This window comes from Paroedura picta, chromosome 5 (genome assembly GCF_049243985.1).
Source record: "Paroedura picta isolate Pp20150507F chromosome 5, Ppicta_v3.0, whole genome shotgun sequence".
NCBI classification, from domain to species: domain Eukaryota; kingdom Metazoa; phylum Chordata; class Lepidosauria; order Squamata; family Gekkonidae; genus Paroedura; species Paroedura picta.
In genome coordinates this window covers 59,410,629-59,434,762 of record NC_135373.1, presented here as the reverse complement: position 1 = coordinate 59,434,762, position 24,134 = coordinate 59,410,629, and the positions used below count along the sequence as shown (strand labels likewise).

Genomic DNA, 24,134 nt, shown 5'->3' with positions numbered 1-24,134 from the left:
ACTGACCAATTTAAAACCAACCATGAGAATATATTCTGAGCACAGGGTACTTGAGTAGAAAGCCAGTTTTCACTTATTCCAGAGTGTGAGGCAAAAGCGGATCTATTACAAAGTCAGGTTACAAAAGAACTAGGAATCAACTGCAGTATTCTACCAATACATCAGCACTTGTCTACATCACTTCTTTAACAGCAAGGCAGTGAACAAAACTGGGTTATCCTGTTATCAAGCGAGCTTCCTGTAGCTGTCACTTGTGACTCTCTTCACTGGCTGATTTAATGTAAATGTTTTGCACATCCTTACACAGCACAACCACCACCACCACCACAAAATTATAAATAATACCATCCTGACCAACACAAAGGAAACTGTTCTCAGTATGCCCATGGAGACACATTTAGCAAATCCAATAACCAGATCCAACCGGTTAGTCCACTGGTCTCATACCTTCCAGACAGCTTGAAAAAGACCTAGGACAGGACAGGATAGGATACCAAACAAAGCAGAAAAGTTCAGATACAAGAGAACAGCAGAGTAGATGACACAAACTTCTAATTGCCACCAGATATCCATGCCTAGGGTTTATTTGGGAAATGCATTCATGTGCAACAGCATGCTTGGACCCATAAGCAGAATACTGTCCACATTCTGTATAGGGGCCTTTTCACTTGTGTTACAAGATGCGGGAGTAAGGATCCACCTCCTCCAGCAGCCACACAAACCAAAACAACAGAACTCTCCCTACAAGATACAAATATCATGAAACCTTACAGAACATTTTTTAAAATCCCATGCAAAATACAGCAGCTCCCCTCCCAGTGAAAATACAATATAACCAGAAATTCACACCTTCATATATCCCCCCCCCATATCAGCCCACTTTAGAATGGTAAAGCAACAAAAAAAGACAATGCCTCCCCTAACTGGGGAAGGGGAGCCAGGAACAAAAGGCAGCAGATAGAAGCTATTCCACCGAAAACTGGACCACCATCCCTCCCACGCTCAGATTTCGTCCCTTATTTGCTGCTCTCCCCCGGGTGGTGGTGGGGATTAAGCCTATTCAATCACAGGCAGGGCATGACCGACTGCAGGCTCCAGGGGGTGGAGGTTCCGGCTGTGAAGGAAGAGGTCAGGGAAGGCTAGCGGGAGGTCTCTACCCCCGCCTTGGCGGCTTAGGGCACAGACCTAGGAAAAAGTTAAGGGCTCTGTGCAAGCAAAGGGCAGCAAGAGGGGCTCTTGCGGGCGCTCCTCAGTCCCAAGACGGCGCGGGGCAAAGGCGACGTGGCCAGTGGGACTTAAAAGCTTATTCAAGAAGGGTCAGGCAGTCGGGAAAACTTGGACCGGGGGGAGGGGGGCTGATCCTAAAGAGAGAATGGAGGCGACCCGAAGGCCAATAGGAGCATGAGCGGAATGGGATGAACAGAAAGGCGTCCTCTGCGTGGGTGCTGCGGGGGCAGGAGGGTCTCTGCAGAATCCCGGGAGGGCTCTGGGCCAAGAGAGGCACTTCTCGCGAAAGCGAGGCGACTAGCCCCAGGGCGCGTGGCCCACGGCTGAAAGGCCCACTGAGGAAGGGGCTTGCGCGGTTCCCAAGGGCCCGACCCCAAAGTGGCTGCTGCGCGCCAGGCACCGGCGGGCCGCTTTGTTCCTTACCCGGCGCGGAATTCGGACCAAACTTTCATTCACGCTGCCAGCCCTGCGGTGTCGCCTCCGGTGTGGAGCCCCGGGGCTCCTGCCGCTCCCGCCGCCGTCGCGTCCCCGGCCAGCCAAGCCGGACGGCGCGGGAACCCCGCTGCCACTGCCCCAGCCGCTGCCTCTCCGAGGCGCTTCGCCTGCGCCACGACCCCCGAGGCGGGGACGGCAGCAGGTGCCCGCCTGCCTCCTTTGCCGCCGCCGCCTCCGCCGCCGCCAGCCAGCCAAGGCCGCGACAAGCGCCCTGCGCAGCCGCAGCCGCTGCCGTCACCGCTCGCCCCCTTCCTGCCTGCCTGCCTGCCTGCCAAGCCCCCAGCGGCAGCTGCCTGGGCGCGCAAAGGGGCCGCCTTCCGAGGGCGCCGTCCTGCCTGCGCCAGCCGCTGCAGCCGCCGAGCAGCCCCGCGGGAGGCCGAGGAGAGCCCTGCCAGACGCCGGAACCAGGAGGGCGGCGGCAAGCCCGGGGCGACACTCCCAGGAGGGCCCCGGCTCAGGACACCTGAGGCGCCGCCGACTGCGTGGCAGCCGACTGAGGCGGCGGTAGAACGGGCCGACCCACTTCCCCCGCGAAACTCACCCCCTGCGGCTGGCAACTGGCAAACGAGCCCGCCGTGGGAAGGGCTAGGCTGAATGGGCTTCCCCTCCTCCTTTTTTTCTTTCGCATGGAGTTTTTTGCAGGGGCAGCCCTGAAATGGGACTCCCTCCCTTGCAGTGTGACGTGCTAGCGACAGCCCATGCCACCGCCTCAAGAACTCAACACTTCCTTCACTTGCAGGCTGGGCTGATGCACAGCGTGCTTTTTAATCTTCTAACCCATGAATAAAAAGATGACACTTGCATGCATCTGTGTATGAATAAAACAAGAGGGCTGAAACAATAAAAGCATTCCTTTGTTGCTAAGCGGCATGTGCAGAGCATGCATCCCAGAGATGTCTCCTCCTATGAGCCAGTGCCTCTTCAAAGAGCATAACTACGGGTTATGCTTTCTCCCAGGGTCCAGCCATGAGACATATGGCAAATTCTCTTTTGGGAACTCAGTTTCTGGTTGCATAGGGCCAGATACAAATTACCACTGGTACACAGGGAGAGGCTGTTCCTGCTTCCACTCTATGCTATTTTCTTTGGGGGAGGAACTGTTTGTCCTATATGTGAACCATGAAGGATACCATCCCTTTTGTGGGTTACACATACATTTCCCCATTGGGGCAAATAGTACTTCGCGGGCACTTTCAAGCTGGGGAAATGGCACAGAGGGAAGGTCCCTCTCCCCTAAACTGTGGTCTCAATCCAAATCAGGCCTTTTCATGCCAGAGAATTTTTCAGGACAGATTTTGCAGTGCACATCTAACTGAAGAGGGAAGGATGGAAGCATGTTAGGTCCAGCAGGTTTTTAAACTCTGGTTGGAAACCCTAATGCAGCTGGGGCTATGTTCCTGCCCTTTATGGAGGCCACGTCTCCAGCTGTAGTAGGAGACCTCCTAGCATCGGCCCTCACTGCTTGACAGGCTGGCATGGGAAAAACTGGGAGGCTCACCAGCGTCAACATGATATGCAATGCTACTTCTGACACAAAACCAGAACTAACATCACTGCATTGTGCTCATGTTCTAAGATTCACCAGACATGACATCACTTCAACACCGGTGCAACTGCCCCCACCCCTGAGCATCTCCCAGCAGGCCCCCCACCATCTTGCTGTCACCTCTGTTTTAGTACTCATATTTAAAAGAATTACAAACAGCAACATGATATTCTGGTAAGGAGTGCTGACATTCACCTTCAAAAGAGGCCGATCATACAACAGATGTAAAACTGATACTTGTAGCAATTTCTGATTACCCATAATATGGCATGAGCAGAATAGACCATTTTCCATAGTCCAGTAAGGAGAATATGATGTGTGGACAGAAAAATAATGTACATTCAGCTTTCAGAAAGCTAACGGCCTTATTTTCCTGTGTATAGTTCACCTCTATAAGAGAAATGCAACATGTCAAACTTTATTTCCCAACAGAGAATATAAAATGTGGTAACAGAAGGGAATGTATATAGGGTAATCAGTACTTAATATTATGCTTCCAGAATTGCTAGATTGGCTTGTATAATTTTTCCACTGGATTCAGCCTGTATCATGTCTTCCTTTATACTGCTATCATAGAATTATATGTAAATAATTTTGATATACAGTCTTAGTCATAGGAACCAAGATGTGGAAAGGGCCTTAAAAGGTAAAAAAGTTCACAGAAACACAAAGCTAAAATATTCCCAAAAGATGTTTGTCCAATCTATGCTTGAAAACCTCCAGCAAAGGACACCCATTGCTGAGGCTCCCAAGCCAAGCCTTGGTTAATATCCATGTGCAGGGGGATGGGGATAAAGAATAATATTCATTAAATAATAAAATTAATGAAAAATTAAATAGGTGAAAGTAGGCAGGGGAGGTAAAATTGAAAGAGAAGAAGGGAGGAAAGGGAGAAGCTGAACATAAGGAATGGAAACCGAAAAGGGAGAGAATAGAAAGACCAGCCAACCTTGCTAGGTGGGGAAACAGAAAAAATAGAAAAGTATGTGTGAATTAAGAAAAGAAGACAGCCGCCTGAAGAAAGAAAGCTGAACAAGGGTGGAGAGAGAAAAGGCATTGAAGAAGGGAAAGACAATAAACAAGAGGGAGAGAAGGAATAAGATCTTCCCCCAAAGTCTTAATGGGCCCCACATTTGCATTGTGTATATTTATTCTAATATAATCATTGAATCTTGAATACATGAACTTGATTATTTAATATCACACCTTAATATCATTATACCCAATAAATTACATTGCATTTTGTTATTTCTTGCACATACTTCTTAGAAACATATAGTATAAATGGCTGCATTCTTTTTTTTAATGTCTAGTTCTTTCACAAAACATAGGACAACTGCATTTGATATGTAACATGAAGAATCTAAGCCATACCTCATTCTTTCCCTGTTGTAATGTTTAGCCTCTCTGGTGTGGCTTGTCATAATCAGATGGGGTATATCCTGCAGTAAATAGTTCTGGGATTTATTTTATATAGCCACCATCTGCTGAGGATGAGGAGTATTTTTTGTTCAAATGACAATGACTCGCAGAATGTTCTTTGGCTTGGGTTCCCTGTCATCTTTTGCCCTTTGCTCACCCCAGATTGTTGCATGATCATTTTGTGAAGAAGTTATGAATCAAAAGATAGCAGGAGAGGGTTTCAATTCTGTAGAGTCAGCTGGGGAAAATAAATGAGTAGATCTGAGTCACTGTATACTTCATGTAAAAAGATGCTTTCATTCCTACGTTTCCTGCTGCTAATACAGTTCAATTTCTCAACTGGGACTGCTCAGAGGAATCTGTTTGAACCATCCTGGTTTTAAACTTGGCTTCTCATTTATTGGGGTTCTTTCCCCCTCCCCTTTTCTCTTTGATTTGTTCATATCTCACAGAAGCTGATCCTTGTTGAAATAAAAGCTTACTTAGAGGAAAGCCAGAAAAGGGCAAATGATACATACAATGTTGTGAAATACATTTTCAGCATGAGGGTTTCAGTGTAACTATATCTTGATCTTCTGGTAGAATATAAATATATTATTTCAAGCAGCAGAAAAGGAACTCATGCACTGGCAAACATGAACACTTTCGTCATTGGAAAAGATCACTGTTGTAAACATGAAGGTATTACCCATAGCAATATTTTTGCTGAAGAAAATACCCGTTCGGGTTAAATCAGTAATTTTTGCATCCTAGGGGAAAGGGGGGATATAACCCCTCACACACACGTCTCAGCCAAATTGTGATGACACCATCCATGGGGTGTTCCAGCCAAGAGACAAATGAAGATGGTTTGTTAATGCTTTCCTCTACATGGAAACCCCCAGTTTTCCATGGTGGCCTCCTATCCAAGTGTTAACAATGGCTGATCCTGTTAAGTTCTGAGGACTCCAGGCTAAACTGGGCTATTCAGGCTGCTAAATGGGGTTTGGTGGGGCCTAAAATTTCACTACAAAGCAGTTAAATAGGTAGATACTAAGGAGTGGCTAATGGAGGATAGAGGCAAACTGATCTTAGAATCCTCACTAGACAATGGTTCTAAAGGTGAGCAATCTGATTTGGTTACAACAAAGAGGATTGGAGGTGAATAGTTTATAAATTCTTTATTATTGGAGTGGTACAAAGTGCCATTCACCACTAATCTCTTTCTTGTTTAATGATCAACTACATAAGGCCATCTTATCCAGTGGTTCTGGAAATGTTAGAAAAGTTATAGGATGAACGGCAAATAATGAATTATGAAGAAACTAGCTCATAAGAATGGGACTTGAAAGGTTCCCCTACCCTGGCCCCTGGCCAGGCAGCTTAAGGTGGCTTTGGGCCACAGTTCGCAGCCAGATCAAGTGAGGTGGGCGGGGGCTAGGCAGCTCGTTAGCACAGCCAGGACAGGCAATCAACAGGCCAGTCAGCAGGCCAGGAGGCCCTCATCAGCAGGCCCAGCCTAGCAGGCCAAGAGGCCCTCGTTAGCAAGCCCTCCACAATGACCCTTTGCCCAGGGCCCTCTCCCCTTACCTGCTGCTGGCTCTAGGCACTGAAGTGTCTGAGAGCAAAGAGGCTGGAGTCCAGGGATGGAGGGCAGGAGCTGCAGGGGCAGGGCCAATCAGGGCAAAGCTGGCTGCACCCTGATTGGCCCTATTCCAACTTGGGCAGCCGGACACATCCCATCTCCTAGGCTGTTTCACAAATATATAGAAGAACAACAATGGATAAGGATTATATATAAATTAGAGGGGAATGAAACTGCTTTTTCAGTTATTCCAAATACTAGTTGCAAAGCTCATTCCTAAGAACAGGCTTTGAAAGCACCCCCCCCCCGCCCCCTGCGTCCCACCAGTGCCACCACCACTTCCCTGGGGCCCGCAAAGTGCTCTCAGTAAGAGCACTTTGTGGGCCCAAGGGAAGAGAACCTTCCCCCCCCCTGCCCTGCCAGTGCCACAGCCACCTCCCTGGAGCCCACAAAATCCTCTTGCCGCCTCGCAGAGATGGCAAGAGCGCTTTGCAGGCCACAAGGAAGGGAATCTTCCCCCCCTGCAAGTGGGCAAGGAGGGAGGATGGGAAGTGGAGAGGGAGGGCCACACCCTGATTGACCCTATTGCATTTCGGACTGCCAGGACAGTCTCCACCCCCAGGCCTGTTTCACAAATATATAAAAAGAAACAATGAATAAGGATAGTAACTCCTTTACTAAAATCACATAACAGTCTGAAATCAGAACTATTTCTGAATTTATAATCAGTAAGAATCATGTTATTAACATAACTAGCTGCAAAGCCCGTTCTTAAGAACAAGCTGTGAAAGGGCCCCCCCAGCCCCCGTGGCCCGCTTGCACCATGGCTGCCTCCCTGGGGCCCGCAAAGCACTGTCACCGCCTCACAGAGGCAGCAAGAGTGCTTTGTGGGCCACAGGGAAGGGAATCTTTCCCCCTGCGAGCAGGCAAGGAGGCAAGGAGGGAGGATGTGAGGTGGGGAGGGAGGGCAGCACCCTGATTAGCCCTATTCCATCTCAGACTGCCAGGACAGTGTCCACCGCCAGACCTGTTTCACAAATATATAAAGCAGAACAATGGATAAGGATAGCAGCTCAGGTTTACATATCTGTATTAAGTTTAGATACTGATGATGGTATTAGCCATTCAGGCAATCCTGTGGGTCAGCTGTCTCCACATCTTCCAAGCTTACACCGCTTCTTTTAGTTGAATAATGCTCTGGCCAGTGTAAATTCTGATTGTATCAAACTACCGTGTTCTTTGTCAGCCTGGTTTCCTTTCACCACTGACCAGTCCTAGCATAACTGCTCTCTTAATTGAGTTGGCATGATATGGCCAAGGTAAATAAGCTGGAATTTTGTGATTTTGCCTTCCAGTGTTATGTGCTAGTATTTCCAGGCTTCCAGGCTTTATGTGCTAGTATTTCCTTGTTTGTGACTTTTGCAGAAGCCTTCTCCAGCACTGGAGTTCAAATGAATCAACTTTCTTCCTGTCTAATTTTTTCATTGTCCAGCTTTCACAGCCATAAGTGTCTATTGGAAATATGATAGATTGAACTAATCTACATTTGGTAGTCAGGTATATGTCCTTGCTTTTCCATGCTCAGTTCAAGCTTATCATTGCTGTGTGACTCAGACATTTAATTTCCATATTGGAATTACCACTCTGATCAATTTGTGATCTTACTCCTGTACATTACATGAAGAAATGGGAGAAAGATAGGGTTGCCAGCTCTGGGTGGGGAAATTCCTGGAGATTTGCCAGGTCCTTTGAAGCTGCCAGCAGGGGGATAGGCAGAAGAATTCCAAGAGTAAGGAGGAGTGTGTGATTTGCTTGCATCACCTGGAAGTGATGTCAGTGATGTGTGTGTGTGTGTGGGGGGGTGGATGATACTCTGTCTTTTGAACAAAACTCTGTTGTAGAATTTTGTCCAAAAACCAGAGAGTCACTCACCCTCTTGATGATTCCAGCGTTCCAACATCACTTCCAGGTGACATCAGCTCATTACGACATTCTTCCAAGTTTGAGTGAGTTGGGGGAGTGGAGTACATCTGGAAAGCATAGGACCCTTGCCCTGACCAGGAGACCTGGCAAACCTAACTTTATAGCAAAGCAAAAGAAACAACGAATTGTGTGGCCAACTATATCTTAGGAGTGCAATGAAGAAAGGATGAAAATAAAGTATTTTTATTGTGTTTCCTTTAAACAATGATGAGAATTGATGCTGAAAGCTAAGCTGAACAAAGTTCTGGTATATCCTTCTTTCCATCAGCAACAAAAGCCTATACAGCATAGAAAACTGCTCTAAGAAGGGACCAAGTGCAAAGTGGCTGTTTTAGCTTATCTTGCTTTATGGCCTCATACTTTACAGAGGTTCTTTCCTTCTCAAAGCCCACCCTCCTCAGGCTCCAACTCCAAAATCTCCAAGTATTTCCCAAGCCAGAGCTGGTAACCCTAAAAACCTTAGAGACCAACAAAATGGCGGGGGGGGGGGGGGAGATGCACTTTTAAGAATCAAAGCTTTTGCTGGCCTCTAAGGTACTTCTACACTGGTAACTTATATCACACTAATTAACAATTATATATAGAAATCTATCAGATGTATGTTGAAGATGTTTGTTGTATGCAAGCAGTTCCGCCATCTGCTTTCCTAGAAATGTTTCCAAAATAACCAAGAAGTAACTCTAATGAATGCTGAAGGATAATAATGATTCTCACAAATACCAAAAATATATGTCTACAGAACTTACAAATGATCTCATCTGGCCCATAATTTCAAAATCTCTTGTTCACATATTCAATAGTTTTCTAAAATATTATGTAATTTCAAATACATGAGAACTATAGGTACATTTCTTAAATTTCTTTAAGATTAGGAATAAAATGTTAAAGGTTCATTACTAAAGATTGAGTTTAGGAAAATCATCTGTCCTCAATAAACCACCCTGTTCCCATTCCCAAAAATTATTAAACTCCTTGACAAGTGAAACTGATGATGAAACACTGGTAGGAGGGCTTAATCTCTCTATCAGATTCTCAGAAGTAAACATAAGAAAGCCTTTTCACTTGAGATTAAAGGTTCAAGCTTCTTGTTCAGCCTTAGACGAGCCTATGAAGTACCAATATTATATTATCAATGTCTACATAGTCTCACCCTGTTAAAATTAAAGAAGCTAATAAATATTCATAATAATACAATCATTTGTCCAGAATTTTACTTGATGTTTCTCTATTACTGATATGTAACTATAGACTCTTCTCCCATTGTAGTAAAATTTGCTGTGACATACCAGGATTATAGCAAATTTGGCAAGAAGTATTTGTACTGGAAGTATTTGTAGAAAATTAGAAAAACATTTAGATCAGGGGTAGTCAAACTGCAGCCCTCCAGATGTCCATGGACTATAAGTCCCACAAGCTCATGGGAATTGTAGTCCATGGGCATCTGGAGGGCCGCAGTTTGACTACCCCTGATTTAGATAATCCTTATCTGTACAACTGCCTGTTGTGATTCCTTGAAAGCATGCAAGGAGCAGATCTTGAGTTTGATCTCTGGCATCTTCAGCTAATGGTCTGTTAAATGTCAGTTGTAGGGAATCTCTGCCACCAGTCTTTCAGCCTCTGCCAATCAGTGACTGTATCAAGACTGATGGGCCAAGGGTATGACTTGGTATAAGATAATTTCCTCTGTTCACGTGTTATCCTTCTCTACAAAATAGTATAATTATCTCCAGGGCAGTTTGATACTAAGCACTGAATGTCAGCACAGGGCCAACACCAAAGCAGCTCTGGACTTGCTAGTCAGCATCTTATGTTGTCTCAGCAAAAAAGAGACCCCCCTTCCCCCAAAAAAGATCTGAGTCAAGGAAGTGAGAATGTAGCTTCTGCGGGGGGGGGGGGGGCGGGCAGCGATAATGACATTGTCCACAACCATCAATTACACAGTAACATGCTAATGACATCTTCCAGCTAGCTATATATGGATAGGGTGCCCACCTCCACCTGTAAATCTCCAGATGATAGAACTTATCAGTTTCTCCACTGGAGAAAATGGCTGTTTTGGAGGATAGACTCAATGGCATTGGAACCCACTGAGGTAACACCCCTCTCCAAATCCCTCCTTCCACAGGTTCCACCCCACCCCCAGTCTCCAGGTATTTCCCACCCAGAGCTGGCATCCCTATGGAAGCAGTTAATTATGGCAATGTCAGCATTCCTCCTAGACATCACTCCACCCTCACCCAACCCCAGAATTCAGCAAAGGAACGAATGTAGCCCATTCTGCTGCATGGAGCAAGAACTCCTACCACAGTCCTAGAAGCTCAGCAGGAGGGAGCTGAGAGCCAAAGTGGGGGTTCAGATTTGCCTCCCGTCACATGTCTGGTGACAGCTGTAATGTGATTTGGCCTGACAAATGCAGGATAAGAGAGTAAATCTTGGGCTTTCAGAGTGTATAACTGCGAACTGTCGTAACTCAAATTTTGTTTTGGCCCCACTTTTAGAATAAAAAGACTTCTTTAAAACAATTCTAAAACATCCATCAATGTAGAAGCTACAATCAAGTAAGAATTTACTTTGCCCTCTCCAATATTGCTTTCAATAAATACCATGGCTTCCTTTTAACAAAAAATTAAAAAGTTCTTGTCCTCAAAAGATGAGCAATGAAAGGACAGAATATCCAAATAAATAGACCTTAAGAAAAGGAACAACTGATGAGATCTTTTCAAAGATCAGTACATTTGCTACTAGAGAAGACAGAGCTCAGAATGAGTCAGATGTCACACGTGATGAACTGAATAAATAACCACACTCATTATCCATTTGTGTGTACGATATAACATGCACAGGGAGCATACGGAAATCCCATTATTGAAGAGCAAGGTAAAGAAAGATGTCATCAATATTGGCAGAAGGCATCACTAAAGATGAGGACACCACCCTTCTGCAGAACAGAAATCAGAAAAGTATTTGCATTCCCCTTCTTGGAAGTGAAGGACTTTGGAATGTTCCTTTGCACAGAGCACGCCAGGATAAATAGCAAGGATAAATAGGCCACTTCTTGGCTGCTGCCCCTTTGTTCACCCAGAGTGCTACTCTTGGGGATTCTGATATTCTTCTACCTAATTCCTCCTCCCCCTTCTTTTGCTAGGGCAATCTGTCTCCACCCTAGCTGAAATAGATAGTCAGTACCTTTTACTCTCCTATCCTGTATGGACTTCTTTCACAACAGACAGCTTTCCGTTCCTTTCTGAAGCGGCAAGCTCCATGTGGAGACTTGATTCCATAAGCAGCATTCCCTCTCCCCAGCAGAAGGCAAGCTATCATCACTAAGCTTTATTATACATCCGGTCTGTAACAGAGTGAGTAGGGTTGGGCTCAATTAAAAGGAAAGGTGGCTTCTAGCAAAAAAACAAAAAACAACAAAAAAAAACCCAGTCTACTAGAGGCATTCCCCTACCAGTTGGAAGACTGATGATGATGTTATCTGTTCAGTCGTGTCTGACCCTTGGCGATTCTATAGGAAAGTCTTCGCTACGTGCCCCTGTCTCTGCTTCTTTTAGTTGTTTCATGGTCATCCCTGTATCAGCTTTGATCGTGTCGAGCCAGCGGATCCTTTGGTGACCACGTTTCCTTTTGCTGCTGACCATGCCGAGCATTAATGATTTTTCTAGTGAGTTTGATCGCATGATGTGTCCAAATTAAGTGAGCTTCAGCCGTAATATCTTCCCTTGACATAGTTGGCTTGCTCCTCTCTAAAACTATCTTGTTGGTAACTTTGGCTGTCCATGGTATTCGCAGCATTCGTCTCCAACACCATAATTCGAAAGCATCTGTTCTCCTTCTGTCTTCCTTCTTCAGGGTCCAGCTTTCATATCCATAGGTTGTTATGGGAAGACAATGGTGTTGACTAGCTGGCACTTTGTATTAAGGCTGTATTAAGACTAGAAGAAATTAAATTAACTGGAGTTCAATACATCTCTCATCACTGAGAGCCAGTTTGGTGTAGTGGTTAGGAGTGCGGACTTCTAATCTGGCATGCCGGGTTTGATTCTGCACTCCCCCACATGCAGCCAGCTGGGTGACCTTGGGCTCACCACGGCACTGACAAAACTGTTCTGACTGAGCAGTGATATCAGAGCTCTCTCAGCCTCACCTACCCCACAGGGTGTCTGTTGTGGGGAGAGGAATGGGAAGGCGACTGTAAGCCGCTTTGAACCTCCTTCGGGTAGGGAAAAGCGGCATATAAGAACCAACATTTCTTCTTCTTCTTCTTTTTTGGCACTAGAGTCTTGGCTGCTTGGTAGAATGATGAGAGACAAGTTGGATACTCCCCACCATCTTTGAGTCCCTGGTAGGTGACAAGGCACATGAGAAGCATTCTTACTCACTGAAATGAGCTGAAATTAGAAGGAGATCTCACATTCACAGAAAGTACTTATAAATCATGTGTAACTTACAACAGGATTTGGGACAGACTTTAACATGTAATGAATGGAACACAGCAGATAGGGTTGCCAACATCCAGGTGGTGGCTGGAAATTTCCAAGTATTTCAATTGATCTCCAGTTGATAGAGAACAATTCACCTGGAAAAAATGGCCAATGTGGACTCTATGGCTCCCCTCACCAAGCCCTGCCTGCCTCAGGCTCCACAGCCAATATCTCCAGGTATTTCCCAGCCTGGAAATACCAAAGGTCCTATGAAGGCACAAACAGTAAGGAGAATCATCTTCCAGGGCTGATGGGGGGGGGGCTTTCATATTATTATTCACACCCCCACTACAGCTGTCTTCATTTTTATTTTAAATAAAGCAATAATAAAGCACCCTTAATTTCTCTCAGCTGATTTTCTTCTGGTCCTTTCATCTACATCTTTCCATACTTACAGTGACTGAAAGAAGAACATGGAATCCTGCTTGTTGTTGGTGTAGGGATTAAGAAAGCCATGGAACTTGGAGTGGAGCATAAGAGGAAAACACTGCAATGAATTCATCTTTTTGTTTCCACTTCAGAATCATGTTGCCTTTTTTTTAAGGCATCTAAAAGTCAGCAGGCACCTCTAAGTTGCAGGAACTGATGAAAGATTAATGGAAAGGGCCTGAGGTGAGGGACAATAGCTCAGTAGCAGACAGAGGTCTCCCTAGCCTATTTGGCATTGGGGCAGGTGGGCAGGGCTTGGTGATGCGGAGGCATGGGGCATTCCCTTGGTGAGCTCTGCCATGTTTTCATGAGTTTCTGGCAGCTATCCTCGTTGACTTGGAGCAAAGCCAAGTTCAGGAGGGCATGATCCATCCATAGCATCAAGGGCCCCTGTTCTCTTGGGAGATCTGACTCATTCTGCGGCTGCAGCCAGGAGCAGCTAGAAAGCCCTGGTCAGGCGGGGGGGGGGGGGTTGAGGCTGCACAGGATAGCCTATCTGATAGGGTGGCTCCCAGTGCCTACAGCACTTTGACAGGGCCCACAATGGCAGCATCTTCCTTGGGACTGGAGGGTTGCAAACAGCAGTACTCCTCAACAAGTAGCACCCAGGGCATGTGCCATTCCCAAGATACACTGCTGGTAGTAGAGCTTCTGCTTTGAATACAGAAGGTCCCATTTTCAACTCCCAGCATCTTCAGTACAAAGGCCCAGACAGCAGCACCTCTAACTGAGACCCTGGGGAGCTGCAGCCAGTCTGAGTAGACAATACTGATCTTGATGGACCAACAGACAAATTCAGTATCAGGCAGCTTCAGGTGTGAAACAACACACTTCAGGGAATGGTCACCAATAAATGCCTGATGCACTGCCTTTGCCTTGAATGTTGCTTTCTAGGCAAGCAATTTTGCTCTTTATAAAGCAGCCTCCTGTGTTCTTAGTAAGCTTGAGGCTTCCTTCTAAGTAAGCATGCATGAGTCGGGGGTTGTAAGAAAAACAGCATTAACAGGGGCATCGCTTGGACAGAAATCAACAACTGACATGTTTTACCCCACACTTCCTCCCAAGTGATCAGGATGGTGTTCATGGTTCTCTGTTCCCCATTTTATCTTCACAATAACCCTGTGATGTAGATTGGGGTAGTCAACCTGTGGTCCTCCAGATGTTCATTGACTACAATTCCCATGAGCCCCTGCCAGCAAACACTGGCAGGGGCTCATGGGAATTGTAGTCCATGGACATCTGGAGGACCACCGGTTGACTACCCCTGGATCAGATTATATATGATAGTCCTGAAGGTTTCATGAGAGGGAACTTGAACATGGTTCTCCCAGGTCCTGGTCTAAATCTCTAAACACATATAAAGCAGAATCAGATTTTAAAATACAGCTATTACTGGGAGTGCAGCCAAAGGATTCCTGTCAAATGGGTTTAAATGTCCCTGTTTTCTTGTATCCAGGCTTCCCAAATTACGAAAGAGTGCAGTTGTTTTGATTTGTTCCTAATAAACAGAATTAATCAGATTTGTTTGGCCTAATGAACACAGACATCCTCTTTTCCTTTTTTATCCAATGAAGAGCAAATCAGTCACTGAATGAACGGGATTATGAAGGGAACATCAGTCAGAATTCAGTAGAGAGGGAGACTATTTGCTGCCTGAGAAGAGCAATGTGTGTGTTGTGTAGCTGTGTGTGTTTTAGCTTCTACCATCTTAAATAGCTGTAGTTAACTGGATGGCCGAAAAACCCCATACATACACACATAATTCTGTCCAGATGCTAGATGCTTTTGTGAAAATAGAATTTTCTTCCATTTCTTCAGAGACTGAAACACAAAGATCTTAATTCTCCTTAATAACTAGGGACATTTCCCCCTGTAATCCTAGAAATCTTTCTGCCCTGTCTCCCTCTAGCAGAAGGAAGCAGAAAAATAGTTTGGGACTAGTTTTGCAGACAGAACATTAGGAGTGTCCATTTGTTTCCCCTACACTCTTTGTGTTTATTTTTATATTTTTAAAGCCTGTAACATTCTCACTCAAAGAAAACCAGTCGTTTAATACTGCTCCTGGAACTTTTTCTGTTTGGTGAAGTACATGCAGCAGGAGCTCCAGAGAGCTTTTCTAAAACTAGACACTGAGGTGCTAGGCCTCTATTGCTAAAGTCTGAATGCAGGATGCTTTATTAAATGCACAGGCTGGACCACCCCTTTTAATGTTACGTGTGTACACTTGCTTATTTATTTATTACGCATAGTTATAGCCCCCTTGCCCTCTCCTGGGCTAGCCCAGTCTCATCAGATTTGTGAAGCTAACCCTGGCTAACCCTGATTAGTACTCAGAAAGGTATTAATTAGTACTCAGACAGGTACCTGAGAGAGCTCTCACAGAAATGCTCTATGAGAGCAGCCCTAAGAGAATCATGACTAGCAGGCTGCATATGGAGGAGTGGGAATCCACCCTGCGTTCCAGATTAGAGTCCACCACTCTTTGCCACTATACCACGCTGACTCTTAAGATGTTTTGGGATGCCAGAATATGTGCCTGGGTGTGTGCCATAAAGGCCTTTGAGTGACATTTTGAGGATCCCTAGTTGAGAACAATTCCTTACTGCCTCTCATTCATCCGGCAGCTGGGTTTTCCAGACACTTATTATAAGAGAAAGAAAATGAAAAGTTAGTTAATGAGAGAGCCAGCTGCCAAACACAATCAAACAATTTGTCCTACCAGTTGTAGGTGTTTATTGGAAAAAGGCCACTGGTCATGTGGATATATATTCACAGTTCAGGAGATGCTGAGTGTTCCTCATACCCTCTTATGACCTCTGCAGGCTTCAATAATATCCACACTGCTATAAATAGTATATCTATGCCTTTGCAATGTAGATTAATTAAGTGGCAGGTAATCTTGCTTATCGTTTGAGAACACAAATAAAAAAGTGGGGGAAGGTCTCTGAGCCCCTTGCCAAGTTTTTTCCTATGTAAAAATAAGTTACATGCCATATTTTGCCATATTTTTTAGGGTGGATAAAAAATGTTGCATTTTTAAATGCAACTGGGCCTTCCCATTAGATACCCCCTATAATTCCACATGGTTCAGACCTTCCAAGAAGCCAATATGTTTTTGCAACTAGCAGGTCTGCATGACTGGAAACCCCTCCTAGCCCCCCCCCCTTTGTACTGACTTTCCAGCTACTTGATAATCCTTTCTTTGTTTTTTCTGATCTCAGGCATGCCATAGGAACATGGACAGCATTCATGTTGCTGGATTGTAGACCTGACATGTGCATAGCATGGCTACTTGATACAACCCCAAAATCTATTTTGTCATGATTTTGCTTTTGTGCTCTGCCGTGATGACAGACTGCTTTATCCTGCTGACAGTTTGTGTCCTAGCAACTATTTTGCAGCTGCTAATAGATCAAATAACTGAAGGTTTACATAATGCATGCAAATCCCTTGATTTCCCACCATTCAGTTACTCAGCAGTTGATGACTGGCAGCTGAATATGTGTGAACTGAAACCATGAAAGAGCTGCTTGGTTAGATCTGTGATGGTCCATTAATACACTCAAGTCACCTTGGGCTGCCAACTCTGGCTTGGAAAATTCCAGGAGCTCTGGGGACAATGTCTGGAGATGGCAGAGTTTAGTAAGGTTTGATGTGCTATTACAGAGTCTGCCTTAAGAAGCTGTCATTTCCTCTAGGCTAGGAAAATGTGTTCTCTGTAATTTGGAGATCCATTGTCATTTTAGGACCAATTGTAATTCCAGCAGAACTCCAAACCACAAGCCACATGGCCTAACTTCTCTATCTGGCTATGTGCTGTGGCAGACATCACGGGGCAGAAAAGTTGTACTGGCAGAAATATGAAGCCAAGACAAACGCACAGAGAGGAGAGAGAGTTAACCTACTGGTTGGAAGAGGATTTGGGAGTTTTCCAGAAGATACCCTCCCCCCAGGATTAAAGTTTCATAACAAGGTTTTCAGAGTCCACCTTCACTCTCCTGAACTGACCCAAGAAAAGTTGTGGCTTGCCTTGTTGACCAATAGGGTCTACTGGGGCTTCTCAAAGGAGTGTGGAATTACAGGGTGCAAACATGGTCCCATCTTTATCCACAAGCTCTCTCGCCCTGAGTGTTTCCAATGTGATGTTGCTTTCTTTGATGAGTTGGGAGCTAGCCTGAACCTACAACAGTACAGACTGCAGTCTTTAAAAAGCAGCTCAGATAGCCAAGGTGGGTGGCTTGGTAGTCTCTGACATCTGAAAGACACCAGCCAAAAATGGTAAATAGCAGTGACTGAAACTCTTCCATCATGTTTGTTCTGCCTGCACTGAAGGGGAGTGGAAGGAACTCTGTGAGGCACTGCAGTGCCAGAGGGAACCCCCAGCTAATAATCATCTCCTGCAATATTCAGGCTGCTGATACTTATTATATACAAAATCACAATTCATTTCTATTTAAACAAACCTCCCCCTGTTTGCTATGAGTTTCTACCAGTAAGTGGCCAGCCATCATTTTGGGCCTATCTGTCCTGGCTCCAGATCTGGCCAGTGTTCCTTCCAGCTTCATTTCTCTCAACCCTCCCATCAAACCCATTCAGTTTTCATTTCAGTGCAGATTGTAAGCAGCCCGTGAATGGATGCTGAGTAAAGGTTACCACGAGGCTTCTGTGCTGAGAAAAATATTTGCTGTGTAGCCTGGTCAATGCATTCCAAGACGATGACTCCCATCACATACATTTTCACAGCAGCAACTCTATCTTCTCCAATTCCTCATGGGCCTGGTGGCAGCATGTGACTCGTCATCAGAGGAATGGGAAGGCGACTGTAAGCTGCTTTGAGCCTCCTTCGGGTAGGGAAAAGCGGCATATAAGTACCAACTCTTCTTCTTCTTCTTCATAAGTTGCCATTCATGCTGTCTAAAGGCCCTAACCCAACCCCCCCCCCTCCAGAAGACAAAAAAGGAAGAAGCATCCTAGCTTTTCATGTCATTCGGTCATAATAATAGTATTAAATTACTATTGTCAAATGTTCTGTGAAGGTGACCAGACTGCCTGACTTGGCAGGGCTGTCACTAGACTGACTTGCTCAGCCATGGCCAGTTTATTTTTTAGTCATTCTAGGACAACAATTTGGCTTCCAAATAGGGATGCCATTCTCCAAGTGGGGACTAGGCATCCCCTGGAATTGTAGCTTATCTTGAGACTAAAGAGACCAGTTCTCCTGGAGATAATGGCTGCTTTGAAGGGTGGACTCCTTAGTATTATTCTCTGCCTTCCTGCCCCAAATCCCACCCACTCCCAGCTCCACCTCCAAATTCTCCAGGTATTTCCCAAGCTATAGCTGACAACTATATTAATTGGATTACAACTGATTAATTGGATCAGAGGAACCCTGATTCACTTCACAGCTGATCCAGGAAGGTATAAGCTTTGAGGAGTTGAGATCACTTCGAAGTTTAAGAATGCAGGTGATTAATTGGATCAGAGGAACACTTTTCATTTGATCCTAATCCAACACGTACACAGAGGAATATTATACTGGAATAGGGGATGATCCTAAAACCTAAGAGGCTAAAATCACCAATTATGCATGCTGCAGGCAGCAACCGGGCGCAGAGTCAGCGTATGCCATAGAAAAAGCCACGTTAGTGAGATATGGAAGAAAGTGGAGCTTTCCGGGACCAGGGCGCAACCAGAAGCGGCTCCGGAGTAGCCGTGTGCATATTTGGATACTCTGGGTTTTGCCGCTGTTGCATTCCATCCCGTGCATAAGTGGTTTGCTTCGCTTCTTCCTCCTCCACATTCTCCATGCCGCCATTTCAGCAGCCATGCATAATAGGCCTCAGTGAAAGTTGGTGCTTAAGAGGTTTTACAGTTCACTTTCTTATGGCACTTATTTGCGGCTGTACGGAGCTATAATGATTAAGACCTGGTGTGATACTGCCATGATAGACTGTCATGTTCCCTTTAGAGCAAATTCTATTGCAAATACTAGTTGACATGTCTTTACTGCTTTTGGCTAAAGAATATTACAAATTACTAAGGAGAAGAATAAGAGTTCAAAAGTAGCGACCCCACAACATAACAATTAAAAATATTAAAACAACAGAGCCTGATTTTCCTAAACTTTTGAACATGACAGTTTAAAAATCATCAGTCATCCATACATAGATTTCAGTATGTGTGTGTGCGAGCATGCAAGTATTACTGTGTTGGAAGAGATAGAGGGGGCAAGTGGGGAAAACTAGATGCACCCAGGAGGTCTAGTGCATACAAATAGTGAGTTGGCAAATGTATGCTCCTCTACCCTCTTTGCCATGTTATTATTTTGTTTTTGAGACGCCAGATGCCCTCCCTTCTCCCCTTTCTGCTTGTATTAGAAAGATGTCAGGTATCTCCCTACTTCTCCTTTTGAATTGCTTCCTGTTTCTTTGTGATATCAGACCTTGCCTAGCTGTGCCACAGACTCATTATTTTAGTAATTCATAACTTATAGATCAGTAATCTTTGTGTCAAATAATTGCAGTGCCACTGCAATATACTGTGCTCCCGTCATTAAAAAAATGTTTATGATTGTTCCAATATCCTTTTTGGCTTTAACTAGATTAGATTCAATATGCAATTTCCAACATAATTTGTCATCAAAAACAACCCCCAGATATAACAAACTTGTTCAGTATTATATTTATTTATTTAACTTTTATGCTGCGGTCCCTAGACCAGCTAACCTGTGAAGGCTTACAACATTGATTCAAACAATAAAAACCAGCATAGCACTAAAAAAAACCCCTCCCCAATCACCCTCCAATATTTATTGATATTTACCTATATTTCTTTTTCAGAACTATCTCTAAATAATGCCCGCAAGGCTCTCTTCAATCCTACTTAGGTTAATAAAAAATTATCATATTATCTACATATAATTGTGCACAAATTCTTTCATTACATAATTCAGGAGCACATACATTATTTGCCTGAATAAATATTTCTCACTTAAATACAAGTTAAATAAAAAGGGAGCAAACACACAATCCTCTTGAACTCCTTTACCCCGTCGTATATCGGAAGTAAGATGACCAAATTAATTACAGCCGGGCTGAAAGGAAGTGGAGAGCCCCCCCCCCGGTGCGGTGGTGCCACTGCGGGAGGCTTTCTTTTGGCCTGGGAGCTCTGTCACCACAGTGACAGAGCTCCCAGGGCGAAAGGGAGTGGGTAGGACCCCCACCATCTCCACCCCCCGTTCCCGCTGATGTCTTGGCTTTCCCGGAAGCCATCCTGTCCCCCTCCCTGGCGGCAAGGTCAGGAGACGGACTAACCACCTACCTACGGTGGTCAGTCCTGCTTCTGTGGGTGTGGGCCCTCCCCTGACTGGTCAGAACAGCTGTCCGTCCGGGTGAGGGGCCAATCGGAAGGTGCTTTGCACCTTCCGATTGGCCCCTCACCTATCCCGGCCCCGCTCACTCTCCGCCCACTTACCCCTTAACACATTATGAAGGAGGAAAGATGATGTACTGACTTGAGTAAAAATAAAAGTATGAGATCTGTATTATATTTCTGGAGTTTATACTGCAGTTTTTCATGTGATAACTTGTCAAATGCAGTCTGGAAATGTAGTCCACATATAGAACGCCACCATGGCCTTGAATAACGTATTTATGGACAAGAAAGCTTAGAATATAACAATTATCAACAACTATCCTTTCTGAATCCTAATTGCTCTCAATTTATTATTGATAGAGAGGAGATTCAGCCCAGGCAGAACCAGTTGCCCTTGAAGAATCACATTTTTGCAAATTCACCAGAATATAAAAACACCATGCAAATAGAAAACCAGCATAAGAACAGCCTTTCTCCTTGCTATACTTTGTTCCCATCAAGGTTCCTTAGGATTGTCATATGCCCAGTGGGGGTGGAAGATCTCCTACCCCCAGAAGTCTTGCCCTCTAGCACTCCAGTAGCTGGGAGGAGGAGCGAGGGGAAATAATGTTTTTAAAAGACATTGATGACAGTACAATGTCAGCAGTGACATCACACGTCTAGAAATCATTGATTCTTAGAAGGGACTGCCCTCACTTCCTGGGAAAACCTGCCAAACCTAAGTTTCCTAAATGTGTATACTAGCCCACTTTAGATCTCCATAAAGAGCACTTTTTCTCCATTAGTGTCCCCTAGTGGCAAAACCAGCTACAATACAAAGATGTTCATATTCTCATTACTCCAGCATCCTTCTATTAGTACCAGGGAATGGTCCCTGGTATCTGTGATGCTGCCATGAGGTAAATGTTTGTTTTGTTTGCATGACCTGCAAACTGTGCAATCTTCAGCACTACAAATGGGAATGTAATATACAGAATTGAAGTTCTAAAGTGATAGAAAGGATATCATTCACCCAACTTTAAAATCCCTTTTTGGAGAACAGGCACAAAAATATGGGAAAGAGCAACTGAAAGCCATGTACTTCCACACCCATCTTGCTAGGTGTGACCAGTTTTTATCTGAAAAAGAAAACTGGAAACTTTCCGTGTATAATTGCTTATATTGGCATAATTCCAGTTTAACTTACAAACCTATACCTCTCAAAACATATTTGACAAACCAAGCAGTAATATTGTTACAATTATTCATAGTGGGAAGAGCATACCTTTTCCTTTGTATGAAATGATGCTGAGCGGTCCTTTCCTGTGAAACGGTTCAGGTGTCTGAGTGATCCAGCACCTAGCAACCAGCATAATAAGGGCAACCCTGGCTTCAACAGAGAGATGGTGGGCCTGTGACAAATCCATTGCTTTTGTAGGGGAAGGCTTTTAGGTGAGAACCAAATTCTGGTGTTTTGGAAAGGCTGAAAGAGGTGTCTCATCCAAATACTTTTCACTGTTCTGCTTCAGTTTCTTAATATAAAAGATAATTTTGGGCAGGTGTGCTCAGGGAACTGGAAGGAGAACAAATATTTGGGAGATTTCCCCCTGAGTGTGACCCATCCCTCTCCTTTTAGAGCAATCCCCAGGTATGTACAAAAATACTTGCTCTAAAAGGAGAGGGTGAACCCACTTCACTGTTTTACTAAGAGGTAATTTACCTACTAGATTACTATGGGGGACAAGTTTGAGACCAGTGAGAAGTTACACAAGGGAGCAGGGCAGATTAGATAAACAATTGCTTTCTTCCAAAAACATGGTCAGGGCTCATCTGGCCATTTCAGTGGCAGGATCTTTTCCCATCTCTTAATTCACCATGGTTTTCTGCTGGGGGAGGTGCTCTTGTCTATTGGTTTTGCTGACAACCTGGTGGGGGGGGGAGGTATGATGAGAAATCTAAAACAAGCTTAGAAATCATCCTTCAACTCAACCCCTGCCCGCAAGGATTTCATTAAGCTTTTGAGGGCTTGCAGAAACTAATTTCCTCTCTTCTTGCTCTTTTTGTCTTTAATTCAGCTGTTAACTGCTGTCAAGATTTTATTCCGCATGGAGCCTGCTCAGTCCTTATCAGGATTTTTTAAATTACACAACAAAATCATAGATCCAGAAGGGGTTCCCTGAGACATTGTCTGTGGGTAGTCTGGTTTTATGGTGTTGATTGCCATGGTATTTCTACTTTACTTTTAGGTCTAACACTATACTAATAGATTCAAATGAGTAGCCGTGTTGGTCTAAAGTAGCACAATAAAATCAGAGTCCAGTAGCACCTTTAATACAAACAAAGATTTATTTAAGGGGTGAGCTTTTGAGTGCAAGCACTCTTCCTCAGACTGACCATCATGACAGTGGAAATATATAAGCAAAAATTAATCCTGTTATATTAGTAAACTGTGTCACAGCATCCAAATACAGCCATATGATAATTCTTTGCTAAACCAGACAATCAGACCCCTCAAATTCAGTTGTAATTCACAAATACATCTTTAACTGCTCTGCGGGAGCGATATAAATAAAGCAGTAAGGGACCTTGGGGTGGGCCCTGTCCGGGATGGGGAAGGGCACCCACTGGCCCCTTCCCCCCGGGCTTACTAGCGGAGGGCCCAATTGGCAGGCGCCCTTGGCCCCAGCCTAATGAGTCGCACCTCCCGACCCACCCACCCCCCAATGTCGGCTGCCTTCCCTCCACTGCCGCCATTGCCAGGCTGCCCTCCGCAACGACAGGTAGCCGCTCGGCGGAGGCAGCCTGGCGGAGGCGTCGGGGGGGGGAGGCTTCAGCCCCGGCAAGGGGACAGCCCCGCTGCATCACAGACGCGGCAGGGCTGTCCCTTTGCCGGCTGCAAAGCCCCGCGACACAGCGGTGCTGTCCCTTTCCCCACCCCGAAGCCCTGGAGTAGGCCGGGAGGTGGGAGGGGGGTGAATCTTCAGGACGGCCAAAGGAGCAGCATGAAACCCCGGCTCCTTTGGCCGCCCTGAAGCCGCGGGATTGGGCGGGGGGGAAACGCTCCTAGTGCCCGTTGTATTTTCCCTACAGCGGGCTTAACTTCTAGTACGAGAAATAAAACTATCAATGCCAGTGATCAACGGCTTCCTGTCATGATGGCCAGTTCATAGTCTGAGGAAGAGGGCTTGCACTTGAAAGCTCACACCTTGAATAAATCTTTGTTGGTCTTAAAGGTGCTACTGGACTCTGATTTTATTATACTAATAGTAATCAAGCAATGATAAATGCAGATGACTGTATACAAAGTGATAACAAAGTGATAACCAACTGAAGAATCTCACCATGCCACTGTACCCTCTCAATAATCCAGGGAAGAAGGGTAAAAGCAGTATCAAAATAAATTCTGCTTGGTGGATAGCGTATTGCAGATACCATGCCTGCCAAGTGGTTATATGCATTCCAGGGTTTATTCTTGACTTTTTTGCCTTCACATGTAGAGTACTGTGCCCACAGTATTTCATAATCGCATGCAAATCTGTATTTTAAAAAATCCAATTGCACAGCAAATAAAATTTTGATAGTACCTTTTAATTAGTTTATTATTTCTAAGAACATAAGAAGAGGGCCA

General features: G+C 44.9%; 1 protein-coding gene across 3 annotated transcripts in view; it reads right to left on the bottom strand.

Moving 5' to 3' along the window:
* Window positions 1-2,398, bottom strand: part of GRAMD4 (GRAM domain containing 4) — an 87,703-nt gene extending 85,305 nt beyond the window's left edge. The window contains exon 1 of one of the 3 annotated variants that reach the window (XM_077338239.1): window positions 2,264-2,398. Coding sequence is in view for 1 of the 3 variants with exons in the window: in XM_077338237.1 (XP_077194352.1) it covers window positions 1,651-1,679 (29 nt within the window). In the remaining 2 variants the exon portion in view is untranslated. Of the gene's footprint in view, window positions 1-1,650; window positions 2,219-2,263 lie in introns of those variants that run through there. The other 2 variants (XM_077338240.1, XM_077338237.1) reach the window with 2 other exon arrangements.
* Between the last annotated feature and the right edge of the window lie 21,736 nt (window positions 2,399-24,134).